A 23,601-nucleotide genomic window follows, 5' to 3' on the forward strand; every position below is an offset into this window, starting at 1 on the left:
AGTGCAGGCGCCTGCCACATGAGGAGGGATTCCCACTTCAGTCCTGGGCAAAGAACTCAGTGGAACAGCTAATGTCTATGCCAGTCCCTGGCACTTAGTGAGCTCTCGCTGCTGTATTCTTGCTCTGGTTTTCCTTTGAGGCCAAGCTGGGAAAATATGAAACTTCTCTAATAGATTTACACAAGAGAATTCTGAGTGCCACAATCACCCCACTCGACCAGGTTCCCATTTCCAAGGCTGCAAAGGGGTCGGCCTTTTTGGTTTAAGTGGTGCAGAAAAGGCCTAATGAGCAATGTGGCACCTGCTAGGTACTAAGTATACATCGCTGACAAATGGCAGCAGGCACTGAGCAGTGAGACCAAGCACCAGGCTGCTATGGAGAGGGGACAGCAGCAAATCCTCCAGGGGGAAGAGGGTCACCAGGTGGCAGATCTTGGCCAGAGCTCACATAACCCTTCAGTACCCCATCCCTACCGCTGGGTGTCATGGACTACACTGCTGCACCTGTGGGCCTAGGGCTCGTGTAGCCTGGAAGTCTGCTCCTTTGACCAGAGAATGGCCCTGTGCCAGCTCTGGCTTCTGGCTGTATGGAAGGTGGCTTGTCCCAGAGCTAGGTCCTGTGCACTGGCTAGATTCCTCGTCACCCAGCTGTGAAGGGCCTGAAGGCCCCAGGACTGCATCTCCACTTTCCCTTTAACTGGCTGTTCTCAGTACCTCAGATGGTGAGATCATGACTCATGTTTCCTTCTTCCTCTTCAAGTTTACCAAATTATCCTTTATGGCTATTTTCTACTTTTGTAACAGAAAGCAGAACTATTTAAAAAGTGTCCTCTGGGCCAGCAGGCGGTTTGGTGGTTGCGGTGCTGGACTCCCAGACCTGGCAGCACACCTTCTCACTTCCTCCATCTCCACCTCTCCATGAGTGCACATGCCCTACAGCAAATTTTAAAATAACAAAATAAAAAAACGAAGAGTGTCCCCTAAAAGTGCAAAGCTTTGGTCCCAGAAGACCCCTGCTGTCCTGCAGGCCTCCTGCTTAGGTCTGTGCATGCACTCCCACAGGCTGCCTGGAAAGCAGATCCCAGTCCTTGGCTGAAACTTCCAATCTTTGGTCTTACAGCCTGATCCCTGACTTGGTCTTGAGAGGGAGCCACAGTGATGGTGGCCTGTTCTTAAGTTGCTCTGTGCAAAAGAGGACCCAGCCCACCAAAGAACCAATGTGTGAGCACTAACAAAAGCCAGAGGGGAACTCTCTCCCTCAGATGAGTTCACCACACTTGCCACCCACCGTCAGCACTGGACTGCTTGATCGTGCTGCTTGCAGATCCCTGTACCCACCCTGTGCTCTACAGGCAGCGTTTCAGCGAGGTGCATCCAAAGCCACAGCCTTCCATGCCCATGTTGCCCACACGGGACAGTTCCACAGCCAAAGCCCACTGTGACGACAGAATTACTGGTTCAGCTTTTCTTTGAACTGATATTTCAAGCCTGCAGCTAAAGATGAGGACATGGGCTGGAGTGTCTGCACTGCTCCCTATTCTCTGCCCAGAATGGTTACCGGGCCTAGCAAAAGCCTTTTTTTTCTACTGGAAGGAGGAAGTGTCTCTCAGACTTGAAATGAATACATAAGAAGCTTCCTGTTCCTTGTTTTCTTTGCACTAGGACCAATACAAAAACAAAATTTCCAACCCAGTTTTGTAAAATGACCTTATACAGTGGCTAGCTGATGAGCTGCGACCCTCTCTACACTTGACATTCTCTTGCCCAGGAATGCTGCTAGTCCAATTCAGCTGGTGGGCTGTGGTGTTCTGGGCAAAGATCTTGTTTGTAAAGGGGGAAGGGAAGAGGGTCACTTGTATCCTTTGGGCTTTAGACAGGAAGGAGCATAACCAACCCTTTGCTCTTATGAGGTCTGCCTTAAGTGCCCTTATGTTTGTATTTTGGCAGCTTTCAATCCCTGAATTCCAGAAGACTGACAAGTTAATGTTTCAGGTTGATGGAGAGCTTGAGGGGGGGTTTCTTTTTGGAGACAGGATATTATCCCCTTCAGACAAGTGACCAACCTACTGGTTCATTACAGATCTCTTCTGATCAGTCAACCTCCCCAAAAGATTACAGAATATCACACTTGTAATCAGGACCATCACCATGTAGACTTTCAGCTGAAACGATACTTGCTTTTCCCAATAGAATTAAGGTCTTCCCAGACGTACTAATCCATGTCACTGATAAACCAAAGTGTCATATGGCCAAACTTAAGCACTCAGTAAATGGTAAGAGTTCCCGAAAGTCATTCCATGTAAGTTTCCCACCCAGCTTTAAATCTTCCATATGCCAGAGGAAGCCTAGAGCCCAAGTCCTTCCAGAGTTCTTGATTTCAACCCTCAAAGAGCTAGTGCTGAGGTGTGGGACAGTCACATATCCAATAAGGTTTGTAAAGAGCACAGCTCATGCATTGTTTTTGGTCCAACTAAAAAAATTCCTAGCCCATACTATGAATAGAGAAAATATTACAACCTCAAGACATGCTTGATAAAATTTTTTTTAGAAGTTGTTGGGTAGAGCCAACAGGTGCCATGGTGGTGAAGGCGCTGGACTCCCACGTGGCTAACTGTGGTTCAAGTCCCAAACCTGGTGGCTTACTTTTTCCCTCCCCACCCCCTTCTAGTTGAGCACACATGCCCTAAGGCAAAATAATAATAAAAATAAATAATTCTTTTAAAAAGTAAGCTGTAGTGATGGGAGAACTTACTGAAGGAAGATTGGCACATTTATCTCTTCTTTGATCAAAAGAAAAAAAAAGTTTGTTAAACAAAATTGTTTATAATATCTTTGCTCTAAAGTCCTATATCAGAATAACTAAAGATAGCTTTCTTTCATCCTATCTGATAACTGCTCAGTTCTCCCCTAACTTAATGCTACTATCTTGGAACAAGGTCCCTTTCCTACAGACAACTAAACTTCCCTTTAATAATTTTCCAATTACTGACTTTTCTATTTACATATACAATCCTCATATAAGTGAGATTCCTTTGCACTGCTGAAAGCAACAGAAAGGATTTTTTTTTGAGAGATTTTTGCAATAAAGCATGTGTGCTTGCAGAAGAGACAGAGAGACAGAAAGGGACAGACACAGAAAGTGAGAAATCACGCCCAGGGAGGATGGCCACGCTGCAATCCCATCTCCTCCATTCCCCACTTGGGATTTTGGGCACCCATGCACACATACCCAATGTGAGCTTTGAGTCACCAGGTTCAGGACTCGAACTTTCACAGCCTAGCGACATAACCATTGCATCCTGCTGGTTCCAGAAAGGAATTTTTAAAATTTGCTTGAGGATGCATCCCAGGAGGAGAATGGAGGAGACAGGATTGTGTCTTTCTCTGATGAGTGCATGTGCCCTACAGCAAAAACAAAACAAAAAATAAAAACCACACATTAGACATAACTCTGTGCTGTAAGTTCTCTCTTAAAGAGTACTAAATAAATAAACTAAGTAGGTTAAGTACTATTTACTCAGAGTAAAAGAGACTATTAGTAAATACAGAAACTCTTAAGAGCTTCCTTCGCCACTGCCTTCCACCTACATGTATATAAATTTAGGTCAGTTCTGGAAGTTATTTATATTAATAATGGAGCCTTTTTTTTTTAGGCGGGGAGTTGTCCTACAGACTCAAGTACTTCCAGGAAGGGAGTAGGAAATGTGGTTGACTGATTAGTCACAGTCCTCTATATGATAAATTAGAAAGTGTCCCTATGTCCAGACTGTGTTTACCTCTTGAAAAAGAGAGCTAAAACATGGTGGTCAAGAAAACCTTTTCACAGGAACAGCAGTTGCTATAATGGCTATATGACTGGACTCCCATGTAGTCAACGACGTTTCAAGTCCCGGACCCAGTGGCTTAAACTCAGGCCAGGCATGTGTGCGTGCATGCCCAAGATCCTGAGAGGAGAATGAAGGAGAAGGGATTGCGGCATGGCCATTCCCCCTGGGGGGTGATTTCTCGCTTTCTGTCTCTCTGGCAAGTGCATGCACCCTATAGCAAAAACCTCTCCAAAAAAGGAAAAAAAAAAAAAAAAACAGAAAAAGAAAAACCTTTTCATTAGATAGATACAAGTCTGTATATAACTCTAAATCTACTGAAAGTCTCTCCACAAATTGGGATGAATATTTACATTGAGCAGATTTCAAAGTAAACTCGATCCCTTAATACCTCTTTTAAGGACCATCACACAGTTATTACTTAAATCATCAGAATTGGGACTGGCAAGTGGCATGATGGTTAAGGATGCTGGACTCCCACATGGCCAACCACAGTTCGAGTCCCAGACCTGGTGGCTTGATTTCTCGTTTTCTTTTTCTCTCTCTTTCCCCCTCCCTCTCTGGTCAAATAAAAATAAAATAAATAAATAAAGGTTTGTTTTATTTATTTATTCATTCATTCATTTATTTATTTTAATTCGACCAGAGAGAGAGACACACACACACAGAGAAGGAAAGTGAGAAAGCAAGCCACCAGGTCCGGGACTCGAACTGTGGTCAGCCATGAGTGTCCAGCACCTTAACCACCATGCGACATGCTGGTCCTATAAATAAAGATTTTTAAAAAATCAGAATGTATGGGTTCAAATCCTAGCTCTATCATCTCTGTACATAGTTTTCTCATCTATAATAAGACACTGGGAGTGTGAAATGAAATTATATTACGGTGCTTGGGCACAGATTGCCTTAAAATTTGAATTTTAACATGAATCCAACAATATAATCTTATAACTACTAATTAAATATCTTAATTCTAGCTTCTTGCCACACCATACACCTATAAAATTTACTGAGAGTTGGGGCCAGCAGATGGTGTGGTGGTTAAGCACACTGGACTCCCACATGGCTGACCACAGTTTGAGTCCCAGACCTAGCAGCTTGCTTTCTCACTTTCCCTCCCTCTCCCACCCCATCAAATGAAAATAAAATAAAGTTAAATAATTCTTAAAAAAAAAAAACTAACCTAGAGTTTAATAGTGAACATTTTTTAAAATAATGATTTAACTTTACTTACATGTTTATTTTAATTTGACCAGAGAGGGACAGAGTGGGGGAGGGAAGTAAGAAAGCAAGCTGCCAGGTCCAGGAATCTGGACCTGGACTGCAGCCCAGTCTTCCAACAGAGAAGCAGCTGTTAGTTTAGCCCTAAGAGGTAGTACGGACATGACAGAAACTCTTGGGAGTTACTGAAATAGCTGTTTTAACTAACACAGGAATCGAACTGTGGTCAGCCATGTGGAGATCAGTGCCCTTAACCACCACGCTACCTGCTAGCCCCAATATATATATATATATTTTGTATGGCATAGTCTTATAAGCTGAAGATTTACATCTCATACTCAACTAAACAGAAATCTTGTTTTAAAGATGAAGGGGGGGAAAAAAAAAACAGCAAGGAGTTACTGAGTGGTAACATCCTGCAAAGTAAGCTATACCTGCCTTATAATTACCCATCAATACCTGAAAGGTTCCAGTTTTAATTGGAAAAGTAATAAAAAAGTTAAAGATAAAAATGGATGTTGAAGCAGTGTTCACATGTTATTTAATGAAAACAAGGGGAGTCCCTCACAGTTACTGCATAGTCACTGCAGCAAATGTCTACCTAGTCTTTGTTTTAGAGCTGAACAGCATCATACTGTTAATATGATCACGAAGTACCATTAAATAAAGCCATTTTCTCCTGGGTCGTGATTCCAGTGAGTAAACTCCCATTTGTCTCATAGTTCCCTAAGATCATACACTCATCCAAAATTTGCCAAGCAAAAACCTTTTAAAAGGAGGTACCAGCGCTCGTCCATTCCAGAGTTAAACTGCTCCTGAACAGAAGATGCAGGTACTGTCGTCCTGCAGCCCAGCCTTCCAACAGAGAAGCAGCTGTTAGTTTAGCCCTAAGAGGTAGTATGGACATGACAGAAACTCTTGGGAGTTACTGAAATAGTTGTTTTAACTATTAGAGAGACTACACAGGTGGTTCAACAGAATTTACTTGTATATTTTCCATTTTCTATACTATTTGAAGGCAAAGGATAGCTTTGTGTTAGCTTTCTACAATACTGTGTTTTAAATTTATCCAGTAAACTAAGATGCAGTACAACTTTTATACAACTTAGGAGATTAAAAAAAAAATCTCCACAAGAGAAAGCAACTCAGCAGGCCCTGGTGTTAAAACATTTTCCCAGAATAAACAGATAATTGCATTAAGAGGAAGTTTGCAAATATTTAAGTTACACTAACATTTCTTTCAAACATTGGGCTTGCTCAAATCAATGCAACCAATTCATTGCTAATACTGGGGGCACGGATTTTTGGCAAATCTTTATAGTTTTACTTTCTTTATCAATCAAAAACCTCTTGAAGTACTACCAAGTAGCAAAATTCATTGCCATCAGTTTTCTGCTCAAGGTAGAAGTGCCAATTGCAAAATCGTAAAAGGTACGATTTAACAGCAAGTAATGCATGAAGAAATTGCACAAGTGGCCTAAAGACAGAGTTGGACAGAATTAAACCAGTTATGTCTGTAATTACTCAACTGAAACTAATATAGGTACATTTAAAATAAAATTGGAGATTATAATTGGTATTTAGAATCAAATTTGAAGCTTTTTTGATAAAATATAAATATGTTCTTTTGAAATTGGAAATGAAACTATCAATTGATGGAGAGCTAGAGACTTATTAACCCCTTCTACACGGATAAGGAAATAAGTGACAAAGTCTCTTGCACTGAAGTTATGTATTTTAACAGCTTTACATGTAATATTCATATATAAAAAACTTTAAGTGCTTTTCTCCAATTTAAAAATCTAAAGAATTCAAAAATAAGGCATTCAATATTTGAAAAAAGTACAGATTTACAAAATGTGTATATTCTGTCATGAAAACTCCACACCAACATTATACACTTGGAAAAAAATACAAACAGGATATATTACAAATTTATGCAGCAATAACTTAGTTCACACCATGCAATAAAAAGTACATTAATCAAGATACACAAGCTTTTGTAGGTTCTAAACTCAAGGACTTTTTTTCTTTTTTCTGCAGAATCCTTAAAACCTGTGGCACTTAAAATTTGTTAGCCTTTCTACTGAGAGGTAAATTATACACAATGATGATGAAAAACGTTAACAGACCGGTTGTCTATTATGAATCATTCCAGCTTTGTTCAACAATGGCAGAAACTCTCTTCTCGTATTCCCGTTTGTTTTCCTGATAAAGCTGTGCTGCCTGGCTATTGGCTGGACTGTTTGGATTTGGTTCATCCAGCAGAGACTGAGAGAGAGAAAAAAAAATATCCATTTACGGGGGTATTCTTTATACCAACGGAGGTTAGACATAGAGTACAGAGAAGTTACATAAAACCACAGAAATAATTTCAGCAATTAGTAAGCATGTCATGTATCTTCACATCTTAATACGTTCAGAAATGGCATGATAAATACTACAATGACAGGTGTCCTGCTGCTAAGGAGGACTTATGCTTCCAAAATAACTAGTTCTTAATTGCCTTAAGACCTCTAATTTCTAAGAACTCAGAAAAGAACAATATACCGCAGCATACTGAGACTTTCTCATGAACATCAGGACTAGCTAAGATCAAATACTTATAAACACATTTTCCAAGGTTAGACTCCATTATTGAGGTTACTTTGCAAATACATGAGAGTAAAGGTGAGGGTGGGGATTAACTGCAGTTCCTTTAACCAACAGAACACATACCTTTAGCAGTAAGAGAGTAAAATAGGTTAACAACAAGGCTTTTAAAGTGATTGGAATGAAAGAAATGTGGCAGGAAAACAATGACAGATTTCACAAACTAGAATGTTATTTGTGAGCCTCTGAAATCCATGTAACTAAAACATCCCTCACTCCACGCCTCCAAAACTGTCACTCAAGCCCAACTCTGAAATACACTGCCAGATTTTTCTGTCATAGTGATACTACACTTTTCCTTTCTCTCTCTTTCTTTAAAATGGAAGTTCTTAGATGGAGCAACATCCTCCATGCTCAGTTTCTTGGGGTCCCTAGAGTTTATTTTCAAGCAATCATCTTTGCTTCTCCCCCAAAATATTTTCTTTACAACCACTTGCTATGCTTCCTGGGCACATTAAGTGTGTCCTGTGAGGACATGTCCCACATCACCAGGACAGGGACTGTGACTGGATCCCATGTAGTCACTAATGAAAGAATAAACCAGTTAGCTGAAAATTATGGGTTCTTGTCCAAGATCTGCCACAGGTTACAAGGCTGGGAAGGTCAATTTGCTCAGCTCCTAAAGGAGCTAACTACACCCCACATAATACTGGTAAATGACTGCACATCTGAACACACACTTACTTGAATGGATGTTAAGATAGAAGATACATCATATGTTGGACTCCATCGATTCTGAAGGATATCTAAACATATGCTACCATCAGCATACACTGCAAAGACAACACTAATATTGGTTATATATTAACTTTGTCATATTTCACAGGTAAGAGAAATCTTCACCACAAAGAGAATGCTTGGCCCAGTCATGTTTTGATCATTAGGCTAACTAGGAACTATAAACTTTCCTTTCTCATTGAAAAATGTGTCTTAAGACTAAGGTGTTGGGACCAGCGGATAGCATAATGGTCACGCTACTGGACTCCCACGTAGTTGACTGCCATTCAAGTCCCAGACTGGGTGGCTTAAACTCAAGCCAGGTGTGTATGTGTGTGTGTGCGTGCCCAAGATCCCAAGAGGAGAATGGAGGAGGAGGGATTGTGGTGAAGCCATCACCCCTGGGGGATGATTTCTCACTTTCTGTCTCTCTGTCTTCCTACTAAGCACATGTGCCCTACAGCAAAAATCTCTCTTAAAAAACAAGCAACAAAAGCTCTAAGGTATCTGTGGTTTGGATCTCAGATCAATCTGAAACATTCTAGGCATGCACCTGGGATCATGGAAGAGGCAAGAAATGAGACCCTGAGGACCCTGTTTCTCTCTCTCTCACAAAATAGATAAAACTCAAAAGCCAAACAGATAACGGGAGTCTCTTATTTTGCATATTGTCAGAAGGCTGAGAATTCTTCCTAACACAAAATATTCACATACACACACTCAGTACATACATATACACATACTCAGTACATACATATACACATACTCAGTACATACATATACTTTTTTTTTTCTCTTAAAGATTTTTGCCATAGGCACATGCATTTTGCTGGAGACAGACAGATAAGAGAGGGAAAGTGAGGAATCACCCTCAAGGAAGATAGCCACGGTACAATTCCTTCTCCATCTTTCTTGGGATTTTGGAGGTATGTTTTTCAAGCTTCCAGGTAGGGCACTCAAACCTCAGAGTAAGCCAGGTGGTGCCCAGTGCCACCCGCTGGCCAATTTCTAAAGCTCCTTGGGGCCAGGAGGCAGTAATGCATGCAGAGGCAACAGCATGCTCTGTGAAGCTGACTTGCAAGGGGGGTTCTGGGTTCACATCTGGAGACTTCCCTGAATATGCTGGGGGCGGGGAGTGGGAGGTGGGGGCACACAGTCCTGATCAGAGCTGGCTGACACTGGGGGTGGGCTGCAGTGTGAAAACCCTGCTGGGGGTACCTTCCTGTCTCCAGCTCATGGAAGAAAGCTTTCTAATCCTTGTCTCCAGCTTGTGGAAGAAAGCCTTTTAAATAAATAAAGCAAGCTCTTGAAAAAGTGTTTATTTACTAACACAGTTGTTCTGCTCCTAGAAATTAGTCCAGAGAAATAAGCATGGCCACACACAAAGATTTAGGTGCAGGATGTTCACTGTCATATTTGTTCTAACACTGAGAACTGGAAACTATCTTGTGGTCCATAAAGGGGGACTGGGTAAACGAATAATGGGACTCTCCCATAACCAGTACGACACGGTTACCAGAAATGACATACATTTACTCTATAGTGCAAGACATTCACATTACCTTAAGCTTTCAAAAAAATTATTTACATTGGATAATTCCATATTTTGATAAGAAAAATATACAGTCATTTGTATGCCAAAATGTAAGTAGTAGCAGTTATTTTAAGCTAGTAGGAATATAAATGATCTTTAAAAAAAGAAGTTGCTATAGGACATGTGTACTCACTGGAGAGAGACAGACGGGAGAGTGAGAACGTGAGGAATCACCCCACAGGAGGGTGGTCCCCACAACCCCTTCTCCTCTGTTCCCCTCTGGAACTCAAATTGCATAGCTGGTCATGTGAGATCCAGCTGCCTTAACCCTATGCCACCCACTGGCCTTGATTTTATTTTAACTTTCCTGATACTTTATGATCCATTTTTACAATGAGGATACATTCCTTTCCTAATTAAAAAAAATAAATAAAAGTTCAAGTGATAACATGTATTTAAAGTCTGAAATATTGGGAAACTTCCCCCACCCCCTGCCAGACTGATTATATGAAAATATAAGCAATGAATATAAATTTTTACCCACTTGTAAGCCAAGCTGTAAGATAAATTTCTAGAGGTAGAACGTCTATGTAGACAAAGAGGAAATGTACTTAAGTGTTGTCGATATGTTGAACCGTGGAACATTTCACGGAGCAAGCTAGAATACCTTACCAAAAACACAAGTGAGACTTTCTGACGGTGAGAACAGAAAACCACACTGACACACCGTCACTCCTCAGGGCTCTGTCCTACGCCCTTTTCCTAGTTACCCTTTGTATTCCTCTGGGCAATCTTACACCTGCAAGCCTCAGTTACTCTCCATGTGCTCAGTACTTCCCGTTATTAACCTTAGTCCAGAGCTCTGCTATTTTCAGAGCAGCACAGTTAACTGCTTACTATCTATCCCACAGGAACATCAAACTTCACACACCCAAAGCAATAATCAGCACCTCTGTAAAACCATTAAAATTAAGTACAGGCGCCAGCCTTGAACTGGGGTTGGCCATGTGGGAGTCCAGTGCCTTAATCGTCACGCCAACCTGCTGGCCCCAGACAAGTAATTCTTTAAAAAATGTAAACCAGAAAGTTAAATCATAAAATTAAAGAAAAAAAGAGAAATCATGCTATAAATATAAAAGGACAAGAAAAATATATACTTCCTATAAATCTGCTTAGGTTGATACCCCTACACCTATACATAACTACTTCCCATACATTCTAAAGTCTTTCCTGCCTTGCCTTAAAGGCCCCTTCCTGTAATTTGTTGTCATTGCTTTATACTAATGGATGTTTTCTACTTTTTTTATTCTTTATCATGCAAGAGGGCATGGGCATGAGGAGAAAGAGAGGAGAGAGAGGATACCCCCCAACGGGATGTGGTCACACTGCAATCCTTTTACCTCCAATTCTCCATCATGTCACATGCATGTGCAACTGGTTACAGGTTACGTAACCAGAGCTCTGGACAGCCATGTGGGACCTGACTTTCCCTGCACAGTGCTTAACTGCTGCATCACAGGGCTGGCCCTACAGTTGGTTCTGGTTGATCCAGTACAAAGTCTGAGCCAGACAAAGCTACCGTGCAATAAAAAGCAACTAATTTGGGAATTTCTTTTAAAACAGAAACAAAAAAATAAACCTATGTTAGTTAAAAAAAAAGGGGGGGGGCAGCTAAAAAAGAAAAAGGAACTTCATAGCAATGAAGCCCCACAGGCTATGTCTTTTATTGAAGAATTACCTTGATTCCAGACACATACAAACACAATTTTCTGGGTAGGAAGCTCTATTAAGTAGTTACTGTCCAAGAGACACAACCAAGAGGACTTCTGAAAATGTTTCTCCTGAAAGTTAGCTTGTGGGTAAGACCACGTATCAATAAACAAAGGTTACAGAAGAATAGGAACCTGAAGATTTTGAAGCCTTTTCCATTATAATTCATAATCCAAGAATACAAATGTAACATGTAAACAGCACAAAATCAAGACCAAATTTAATTACAAAAGAGTTACTAAGCAATCATTTAATGAAGACAGTTAACAAACTTCTCAAAGTAAAAAATGAGAACAATTCTATCAAAGGAAAAGAATGAAAAACTATACTTAAAGCATTATAAACATGTACGTTTTTGAGCCAGTAATCACACTTCAGAAAACTTATTCTAGGCTTGCCCCATAGACAAGTGGTTAGGGAAGCCTGGATACCACAAGGCCAACTGCAGTTTGAGTCCCAGTACTCTGGTTGAAAAGCACAATGGGGCACATATCACTGTCCCCTAAAGGTTCACGTTTTGGAATTTGGACCCCAGTGTAATGGTACTGGTAGGTGGAGCCTATAAGGTGGTGATTAGATCAGAGAGGCATTGCTCTCAAATAGATAACAATGTTTTTGAGATCAGGTGAGTTCTAGCTCTTGAGAGCCAGTTGTTACAAAAGGAAGATGGCTGCTTTTTCTGCACATAACTGCCAACTTCTTTGCTTAGTCAACCATATTGTGGTGTAGGCCAGCCTGATGCCAGATCCATACCTTTGGACTTTTCAGTCACCAGAATCATGAATCAAATAATCCTCTTTTTATTTATAAATCACCCAGTGTCAGGTAGTTCTGTTAGCAACATAATAGTGGATTAAGACACATATTCTAATAAATTGCTACTTACCATTTGGATGAAACATTTTGGATAAAAACCTAACAGTTGGTGGTTTATTTGGATATTCTTCAGAAAATTCTATTACTAGTTTAAAAGTACCTAGATAGAAAACAAACCAAAATAATTATAGTAAAGACAAGTACAACTTTACAACCTCTTTATCAATTAATTCTCAACCCCATACTGGTTTTTGCACAACCAAACAAAAGTTAGTATGTCAACCTTAGTATATAAAACATAGTAATTGTGCTTCTATTTATTCTAGACTGATAACATGAAGCACTGGCAAACACTTGGGGAAAAAAGCACTTTCGAGGTGGCATGGTGGTTAAGCGCTTTGGATTCTGCATTGCAGACCATGGTTCAAGTCCTGGATCTGGCAGCTTGCTTTCTCACTTTCTCTCTGTACACCTCTGGTCAAATTAAAATAAATTAATAAAGCTGAACTCAAAGCACTTTCACATGCTATTGGTGGGAGTGTGAACTGTCAAATATTTGGAAGGCAATTGGGCCCTCCCTATCAAGATTTAAAATCTACATTTGAAGAACTACAAATTATAATTTATTTTTGAGAGTTTTTTTTTTTTTTTTGCTATGGGGCACATGTGCTCCCTGGAGAGGGACAGAAATCCCCTCCCAATGGGGATGGCCATGCCACAATCCCTTCTCTTCCATGCTCCTCTCGGGATCTTGGGCACGCATGCAATTATGCCTGGCTCAAGGTTTAAGCCACGCGGTCTGGGACTCAAACAGGGTAGACTAAGTGGGAGCCCAGTGACGTAACCACTATGCCATCTGCTGGCCCCAAACTGTAATTTATTGTAGCTTAGAAGGTGCATGTCAGGGAATCAGCAGTTAGTGTAATGGCTATGTCGCTGGACTCCCACGTAGTCGACCACAGTTCGTGTCCTGGACCCGGTGGCTTAAAACTCATGCCGGGCGCGTGTGTGTGCGTGCCCAAGATCCCGAGAGGAAAACAGAGGAGAAGGGATTGTGGCGTGACCATCCCCCCGGGGGCTGATTTCTCGCTTTCTGTCTCTATGTCTCTCTCTGTCTGGCGAGCACATGCGCCCTATAGCGAAAACCTCTCAAAAAAAAAAAAAAAAAAAAAAAAAAAGAAGGGGCATGTCAAAGGATTTTGAAAGGGGGGGCTAACTACCACGACGGTAAAAGACCCTGACAAAATTGGAGGCAGGGGCACTAACGTGACAGGTCAGTCCTGTCCTTGCACCAATCCCTTCATATGGCTATGCTAAGAATCGTGAAACTTTAGTGTAACTGCCTAGTGCTGATTATAGGTCAACACGGTATATTCTGGTTAGTCTAAATCAGTATTTAATGGGCAACAGAGGCTTTTTTAAAAATCACGCATATATAACCAAGTTGACCTGTCTGCGGTGTACCAAATAGTTGAAAGACTCTTAACTATAATTCTGATTCCATTTCTAAGAAATAAGCATAGTTACCTAATAGTTTCATGTTTATCTTTGTAGACTTCTTTTGTGGTTATTTAACTATATTATTGAAAGTCTGATTTAGAGAAAACTCACCTGAAGGTTGGATAGTTTCTTGAACTACAACCTTTTGGACAGATGTCAGTAAGCTGAGACTTAATCCTAATGAAATTAATAAAACTTGATGTCTCTGCAAGGTTCTGTAAAACGACCTTTTCTTGCCTAGCAAGATTAGAGGCTCACATTTAGAAAAATTATTTTATACATGCTCATGCATTTGGTATATAACTTCCACCGCTTTTTTTTTTCTCTTTTTTTTTTCTTTTAAGATGTCTGAAAGTCAAACTGTGATTAGCCATGTGGAAGTCCAGCACTTTAACTACCATGCCATCTGTCAGCCCCTTTGCAACTCTTTTAAATGACTGGCTTAACAGAAGACAGTTGGGCTCTTTTATCTACTTCTGCACTGTCTGTCCCAATGTATGTTTTGGTTAAAGTATATGAAGAAATTCCAACTTTGCACAAACATGTAATTGAAAAACAGTATTTTCACAGCCTATTCAGGTATCTATAAAAAAAATCTATTTTGATATTTGGAGATCAGAGAAGAAATGGGAGTTTTTTGGCTTTTTCTTTTTAAGATTTGTTGTAATGTAGAATCTGAAATCATATGAATAAACTTTTTATACTCCTGTTAGATTAAAATCTGTTACAGTGGAGCAAGCAGGTGGCTGGACTCCCCCATGGCCAACCATGGTTTGAGTCTCAGACCTGGCTTTTTGTTTTCCTGCTCTCTCTCTGTCTCTCTCTGGTGAGTGCATATGCCCTTTTAGCACATTGAAAAATAATAAAAATTAAATAATTCTTTCTAAAATTTTTAAAAATCAGTTATGCTTTGCAATTATGCATTGGTCATTTAGAAAATATTACTCCAGGGACTAGCAGTTAGCATAATGGCTATGTCACTGGACTCCCATGTAGCTGACCGCGGTTCGAGTCCCGGACCCGGTGGCTTAAACTCATGCTGGGCGCCTGTGCATGCGTGCCCAAGATCTCCAGAGGAGAATGGTGAAGAAGAGATTGTGGCATGGCCATCCCCCCGGAGGGTGATTTCTCGTTTTCTGTCTCTCTGGCAAGTGCACGCACCCTATAGCAAAAACCTCTCCAAAAAAAAAAAAGAATAGAAAATATTACTCCAGGGCCAGTAGATGACATGGTGGTTATAGGGGTTGAATTCTCACATGGCTATTCAAGTCCTAGACCTGACGGTTTGCTTTATCCCTTTCCCTCTCTCTGTGTCTCTGTCTCCCTCTGGTCAAATTTATAAAATTTAAAAAACAAAACAAACAAACAAAAAAAACTCATTCCAGTTGAATTATACAGACTTCCATATTTTATACTCTCAAAAACCCCACAGTAGGTCAAACCACCTACTAATCACAAAGGAAAAGTGTCTAAGTGTTGAGAAGTTGTCATTTTGTCCTCAGCAATAGAATCCTAAACTAACAGCCCACTTAAGTCACTTCTGAGAATATGTCTGCCACATTATGAAACCCGAATAACCATAATTTTCAGTCAGTCTTTCAAGTAAAAACATTCTATGCAAAAATCAGTAGTTCAAGTTTCAAATCAAACAGCCACTACTTTAGTATGCAGCAAAGGGCTTTATTCCTACTTTCCATCTATCACACAGAATACTAAAAAGATGTATATAATAGTCCTTTGATATCCAAAGAGGAGTAGGTCCAGGAACCCGCAGGGATACCAAAACCCACAGGTGCACAAGTCCTTTATATAAAATGGCACAGTGTCTATATATAACCCACACACATCCTCCCAGATTTTTAATCATCTCTGGGCCATCTATCATGCCTAATACAATGTAAATGCTACTTAAGTATGGGTTGTCGGAAGTCATGTCATATTTTTCGCATAGAAAAACACCAAAAAATATGTCATGACTTTTCAGATGAGCTAGTAGTTGTTATACTGTATTGCTTAGGTAATGCTGACCCCCCCAAAAAGGTCTGCACATGTTCAGTACAGATACAACCAATCTTTTCCTTCAAATAATTTCAGTGCATGGTTGGGTAAATCCGTGGATATAGAAACCTATAAACAGTATGTCTACTGTATGCTTAAAAGTTAGATTTTAATACTGATAATTTCTACTGTCTCATCAAGTTTAAAGTCAAATTGGCTTTTTTGTGAGGGGTACGTGTGTGTGTTTTAGGCAGGGCCTTGCTATACGGCAATCCTCCTGCCTCACCCTCCCGAGTAGCTGAGGCCAAAGGTTTACACCACCAAGTCCAGCTTTCAAACAGACAGCCCACGCTGGCAGTGGGCTTCCAATCCTTCCGCCTCAGCCTCCTGAGTAGCTGGGATTCCACTGAACATTGAACCTGGACCTCCCACGTGGGCTAAGCCTACCAAGCAGCAGTAACCCATGTACCACCAAGGCTAGGCCCAAACTAGCTTTTATTTTGTTCAAGACTTAACTAATTTTTAAAATTTATTACTACTTTTAATTTCCTACAGGGCATGTGCATGTGCGCACATGAGAGAGAGAAAGCAAGAAAACCAAGTGGCCAGGTCCAGCACTTGAACCATGCTCAATCACGTGAGAATCCAGCATCCTAACCACCACGCTACCTACTGGCTCCTGAAACTAGCTTTTCTTAAAATGCAAAGAATACAATGACCAGTGCCCCGTCTTGATTTGTTCCAAGACACTAAACTGCCTAGGTGCAGTTTTAGCCACCATTACTTTTCTACCATCAATGCAAATATCAATATAGTCTTAGTCACATGGATTCCCTTAAAGGGTTTCAGAGATCCAAGGGGCTGATGGAACATACTTGAGAATCCCCAGGATAGAGGAAAAAGCTGAAGTCCTTAAGTACCCCCTCAATTCCTTACTCCTACCTAGAGATAATCACTGATAACCTTTTAACACACACACACATCCTTAGTAAAAATGCGATGCTACAACATGTTACTCTACAACTTTTTGTCTATTCAGACATATGTCCAGATCTATTCTATTCTTCTTCTGAAGAGGGTTTAGCTATAGGGCACGTGTGCTCGCCAGAAAGACAGAGAGAGACAGAGAGACAGAAAGTGAGACATCACACCCCCCTCCCCCGCCAGGGGGAATGGCCACACCGTAATCCCTTCTCCTCCATTCACCTCTCGAGATCTTGGGCACACACGCACATGCACCCAGCATGAGTTTAAGCCACCGGGTGCTGGTCCCCAGATCTGTTCTATTTTTTAACAGGTATATAACATCTCAGAGCCCAGATACACTGCAATTTACTTAACCATTTCTCTTATAGGCATTCAGGTTAGAAACAATGCTGAAGGCAGTATTCTTTTACAAATATCCAGGGCTTTATGCAATATTCTTATACAAATATCCTCGATGGAATTACCCCTCAGTCCCTTTGATTACTTTTATAAAGTTGTTCAATAATTTTTTTTTTTTTGGAGAGGTTTTTGCTATGGGGCACATGTGCTCGCCAGAAAGAGACAGACAGAGAGAGAGAGACAGAAAGCGAGACATTATCCCCCAGGGTGATGGCCATGCCGCAATCCCTTCTCCTCCATTCTCCTCTCAGGATCTTGGGCACACACACACACAGGTGCCCGGTGTGAGCTTAAGCCACTGGGTTTGGGACTCAAACGGGGTCAACTACATGGGAGTCCAGCAACATAGCCATTACATCATCTGCTGGTCCCTGTTTAACAATTTTTTTTAAACATCATGCTATAAGTAGGGAAAATTTAAATATTGGGCTAAAATCATTTTGATAAACTTAATTATAAACATATTATTAGAAATAGTTTCCCATCTTCCTGGCTCCTGGTGAAAATATCCTACTTGAGATGCAAAGATTATGCAGAATGCTGATTATTTAAGGGTGCCAAATACTAGCAGTACATGCAATTACTGACAGTTATGTATGTTTAACAAAAGTTTCAGGTCAACACCCTAATAATATAGATAAAAAAGCAAAAAATCCAAGATTACCCCTCTGGAGTTAGCCTCAGGAATTTCCTTATGGTGCTACAGAGTCATCTAAATATAAACTATCTGCTATCTAAGCTACAGTTTCACAGGCAAATATTAAAGTAATGGAGAGAGCTGGGAACAGAGCTGACCAAGCTGTTTGAAGGAAGAAAGTCCCTTGTAAACTATGAATTCTCAGTAGTTTATTTGGTTTCAACTTGGCCTATTAACAACAGAAAAAGCTTCAAGGAGGTATACTGGTATTATTATTTTCTATGCAGAAGCACCCTCTTAACAATAATTAAGAATTAATAAATTACGCTAAGAAACCTTAAGTAAGGAAACATAGGAAGACTGACTTACCATCTTCAAAGGGTGTCCCTTCTGGTCTGAAAACAAGAAGATTTCCTGATTAAAATAAGTTCTTCATTCTTTTTCCTTATCTTCAAGAATAAAATGGATAAACTCCAATACAGAGAGGGGCTCATTCTGACAATTTGTGGAGTTTTAAGATACCATAGTTTTGGAATCAGCAGATGGCATAGCAATTACATCACTGGATTCCCACGTGGCCAACCGAGGTTCAAGTCCTGGACCCAGTGGCTTCAAAATCAAGCCAAGGTGTGTGTGCATGCATGCCCAAGATCTGGAGAAGAGAATGGAAGACAAGGGGTTGCCGCTTGGCCATCCCCTTGGGGGATGATTTCTCATTTTCCCTCTCACTGTGTCTCTCCCTTCCCCCACCCCCAAAGCACATGTGCCCTAAGGGGGAAAATAAACATAACAAGCAAAAAAAAAAAAAAAAAAACTCTTAAAAAAAAAAGTACTGTAATTTAATACCCTCCTGGACCCAGATTTTCAGATGAAGGCATAAAGAATAAATTTCCAGGGTCTAAGATTTCTTTTTAGCATGGTTTTACAAAACAAAATTGTCCAAAATTTTAGCACTGAAAGAATTCAGCTCATAAATACTGACCAGTCATTTAGGAAATATGTGTATTCTTAAGAAAAAAAGTCATCATCTCATTTTACAGCAATAAAATGGAAATCGATACCTGTTAGTTTAAGATAATGACACCATGTCACTCCTTACTTTCCGGCAGAGCAAGAGCTCTAAGCAGAGCTGATGTCACCAAGAAAGCAGGACCTTTGCTTATTTTCCTTGGCTCCCTAGCACGATTTCACCTTCCCTACATCTTCTATTTTTTGGGGAGAGGTTTTTTTGCCATAGGGCACATGGGCTCGCCAGAAAGACAGAGACAGAAAGTGAGAAATCACCCCCCAGTGCAATGGTCACGTCACAATCCTCTTCCATTCTCCTCTGGGGATCTTGGACTCACACGCACATGTGCCCGGTGTGAGTTTAAGTCACCAGATCCAGGACTCGAACCGTGGTCAACTACGTAGGAGTCCAGAGACATAGGCATTACGCCAACTGGTGGTCCCATCACTTTAACGTGAATTATTACTTGCAAGGTACATTCTGGATGTCAAAGAAACATAGTAACAGTCTGATTATAAGAGAGTCACTTTACTCTAGAACAAACTTCATTCATTTCCACTAGTCTTTAAATGAAGACTCTTAAAGACTGATTCTGTAGCAACTCAGAATTTGGTTTATGAAAATATTCCTTTTATATTTTAGTGCAAAACTAGGTTAACAAGAATGAAATAAAGATAAGTCAAATCCAGGAAAACCAAAGAAAAGTTATTAAAAAATTTTAAATTTAAAGTGCACAGTAGCATCCCCTTATCCAATTTGGCAGTCTGAAAACAGGTGAGTACAACACAATAGAATATTCCAAGAGACCAGGGCTGGCAGGTGATATGGTGGTTAGGGCAGCTGGCCTCCCATATGGCTGACCACTGTCTGAGTCCCAGATCTGGCAGTTTGCTTTCTTACTCTCCTCTCTCTCTCTCTGGTCAGGTTCAAAAAAATAAAATAAAATAATGACAATTAATAAAATAATTCTTAAAAAAAAAAATTCTGAGAGACCAAGATCACATTCACATAACTTTCATTATAGTATATTATGGAAAATTTTCTATTATTGCTGTTAATCTCTTACTGTGTCTAATTTATAAATTAAACTTTATCACAGATGATGGATATGAAAAAACTGTAAACTTAAGAGTCAGTACTACCTGCAGTTTCAGTCATCCATTGAGTGTCTTAAAACATAGCCCCCACAGATAAGGGGAGACATGCAAAATACACATTATGTGAAATGTAGGAATGCTTCTCAAATGACTCCATTCAGTTATTTCACACTGGGCTATGAAACAGTTCATTTAAATTCATGCCAATGTAGAAGTTTTCAACTTCATTTTTTTAAGAGGTTTTTGCCTTAGAGTGAGCTTGCCAGAGAAGGAGACAGACAGAGACACTGAGAGGGAAAGTGAGAAATCACACCCCCCACCCTCCACCCCGTGGGATAGCCACTCTGCAATCCTTTCTCCTCCTGAGATCTTGGCACGCATGCACACGCGCCCAGCATGTGCACCAGGTCCGGGACTTGAATTGCAGTCAGCCATGTGGGAGTCCAGCAACATAACCACTAGACCATTTGCTGGTTCCAGTTCTCAACATTTCTGATTCTAAGCTTTTTTCTAGCTGCAATGCAATGACAGCATAAACATTTGCATGGCATGTTTTGTATGAAATCATTCACTTTCTCTTTTGCTAGTCAATTACGTTTCGTTTCGAACAGTTTATTTAAGTAAAACTCGAGGTAACTGATCATAAATGTAATAACATTAAAGAGCAAATTTTATGGAACTGGGCCAAAATACTTATTAAAATAATTATTTTTCTAATTTATTCTGCAGCTTCAGTCCTTAAGATCCCTGATTCCACCTCAGTCTCTTTTCTTAGAGAAAGCTGTCACATACTTACTTTTCTTCAAAAATCACCACACACCTATTCATTAAAGCTTTCTTTTTAAGTTGATTATTTTCTTTTTATTTTACTTAGCTTTATTTATTCATTTAAATGTGACCAGAGAAAGACAGTGAGAAAGTGAGAGCAAAGAGCAAGAAAGTGAGAAAGCAAGTCACTAGGTCCGGGGCCCGAACCATGCTGGGCCATGTGGGAGTCCGGCACCCTTACTCACCACGCCATCTACCAGCCCCTATTAAATCTTTCAACTCACCCAAATATAACTGCATTCCACTGCATGATGTTATTTTCAGATGGTGCACCACTGACACCCACAGGTGGGTCCTCTTGCAATCTAGAAATCCAGAGTGATAATTTAAAAACTGAATAGGAAGGCCACTAAGGAGGCCAAAAGAACATCTATGACTTTATACCGACTATTTTGAGACACAAACCCAACCCATGTCCTTGCTATGTGCTGAGCTGGAATGACTTGTACGGCTCACATGTATTCAGCAGGTATGTATTATTAAACACCTTTCCAAATCAGCTACAAGACCAAAGGGTTTGGAATCATCCCACTTCAAATATTTTAACTCAAGGTTAAAATATTCTCTTCAAAAACTGATGTACACCGACTTCTCTTTTGAGTCAAAAAAGCTTAAAATCTCAAGAGCAAAAAACATTTTTACAAACTATTGACTTGCCGCTGTAAACAAGCAAAAACTGTACGGAATCTTTACCACAGGTAATTTATACAACATGGACTAAAAAAATAAATAAAAGGCAAACCTCAGGGTATACACTAAATAATTAAAAACACATGTATCAATAATTTCATTAGAGAACTATTTTTAGGGAGATTTACTTACTTTACTCTCCTTTGCTTCAGACAACAATAGCTTTTAAAAAAATTATTTATTTAATTTTATTTATTCATTTATTTTAATTTGACCAGAGAGAGTGAGAGACACAGAGCGAGGGAGGGGGGGGGGGGGGGAGCCGCTAGGTCTGGGACTTGATCCTTCTGGGCCATGTGGGAGTGTCCAGCACCTTAACCACCATGCCATCTGCTGGTCCCCAGACAGCAATAGCTTTTAAAAGTAACCAGGGCCTGGAACTAGCAGTTAGCGTAATGGCTATGTCGCTGGACTCTGGACTCCCATGTAGTTGACCGTGGTTCGTGTCCTGAGAGGAGAATGGAGAAGGGATTGAGGCGTGGCCAGCCCCCCTGGGGGGTGATTTCTCGCTTTCTGTCTCTCTGTCTGGCGAGCGCACATGCCCTATAGCAAAAACCTCTCCAAAAAAAGAAAAAAAGTAACCAGGGGCCAGCAACTGGTACGGGGGTTAAGATGCTGGATTCCCACAAGGCCAACTGTCCTTTGAAATCCAGACCTGGCAGCTTGAAAATCATCCTGGGTGTGTGTGCTTGTGTGCCTAATATCCAGAGAGGAGAACACAGAAGGGACTGAGGACAAGGCCATTCACCCTAGGGGATGATGTCTCACATTCCCCCCTCTCTTTCTCCAGCAAGCACATGCTCCCTATGGCAAAAATTTAAAATACATAAATAACTAGAAACTTCACTTAGGTTTTCTATTTTAAAGGCTCTGCACCAAATCTACCTCTCAGGCCAGGAGACAATACAAACTTCCAACAGTGGTCACAGTCAAATTCCTGTAACCCAAAGATCCCTGGAGAGCTACTGAGGGTGCCATGGGTCCAACTCAGAATTAAGCAGAGAATTGCAATAAGGAACCAGGGAAACAAGACAGGACCTAGGAGTTTTATCATGTGAATTTCAGTTATGGTGGTTAATCGAATTACTGATTTTCAAGCTTTAGAAAGATGACTTTTGAAGCAAACAGAACACCTCCTTTTGAAGACTGTCACCTCAATAAAAAATGATACAGTACACATACGAAGTCATTTTCATGTGGCATACATAATACTTCGCCACTAGTCCACACAAAAATGCTTTTTTGTACACTTCAAGCAAATTAGGCCATAGCAACGGAGGCTTCGGAGGAACTATAGTGCCGCCTTTAAATGGCAAGCGGAATTACCAATAAATTAAATAAGCTGGTAGGCGCACGAAATAATGGTTTCCAAATGCTTCACGTAAGGTTTAATGGGGAAGCTTAGCGATTACTTCCTGGGCGGCAAATCTTTTATACCAGTTTGTCTCCATCGAGGCGAGTCACTCCAAGAAGGAAAAAAAGTTAAGAAAAATGTGCATAGTGTCGCAATGCTTAGTCTTTCACTAATTTTTTCTGAACCTCTAGGTACTCAATAAAAAGTAAACAACTGAAAAAAGTCATTTCCTTCCCACAACCCCATCTCCTAACAAAACCCTATTTACAAAAGGAGGCCCAGGGAGTATCAGATTAGCGCCAGCCGAAGGGAAGGCATGTTTCCAGACTTTGGAGGCTATAGATAGGGCTTTATTCACCAGCCAGCGAGGAGTTCCAAAAAGCACTGGCAGCAGGGCCGCCCAGCACAGGCCCAGATCCTAAGCCAGTTCTCAAGGTCCTTTCAGGCGGGCGGGGACAGAGTTTCGGGGGATGGGTTAACTACCTCCGAATCTCGCGCTGCAGACCCCACCCTCACTGCAGAAAGGAACTGGGGGGGGGGGGGGTGGGGGGAGGCGCTTTACGCCACA

At 40.7% G+C, this 23,601-nt stretch overlaps 1 protein-coding gene across 2 annotated transcripts in view; it reads right to left on the bottom strand.

Annotated features, from left to right (window-relative positions):
* The window catches only part of UBE2B (ubiquitin conjugating enzyme E2 B), a 49,707-nt gene that overhangs the window by 22,028 nt on the left and 4,078 nt on the right, over positions 1-23,601 (bottom strand). The window contains exons 2-6 of one of the 2 annotated variants that reach the window (XM_014583576.2): positions 21,214-21,294; positions 18,425-18,450; positions 12,605-12,694; positions 8,382-8,470; positions 7,178-7,316 (exon numbers count right to left, since the gene is read on the bottom strand). In XM_014583576.2, coding sequence (XP_014439062.1) covers positions 7,188-7,316; positions 8,382-8,470; positions 12,605-12,694; positions 18,425-18,450; positions 21,214-21,294 — 415 coding nt within the window. In that variant the 3' untranslated portion in view covers positions 7,178-7,187. Of the gene's footprint in view, positions 1-5,694; positions 7,317-8,381; positions 8,471-12,604; positions 12,695-18,424; positions 18,451-21,213; positions 21,295-23,601 lie in introns of those variants that run through there. The other variant, XM_006166855.3, reaches the window with a different exon arrangement.

This window comes from Tupaia chinensis, unplaced genomic scaffold, assembly GCF_000334495.1.
Source record: "Tupaia chinensis unplaced genomic scaffold, TupChi_1.0 Scaffold144346_1, whole genome shotgun sequence".
In the NCBI taxonomy this organism is placed as follows: Eukaryota; Metazoa; Chordata; class Mammalia; order Scandentia; family Tupaiidae; genus Tupaia; species Tupaia belangeri.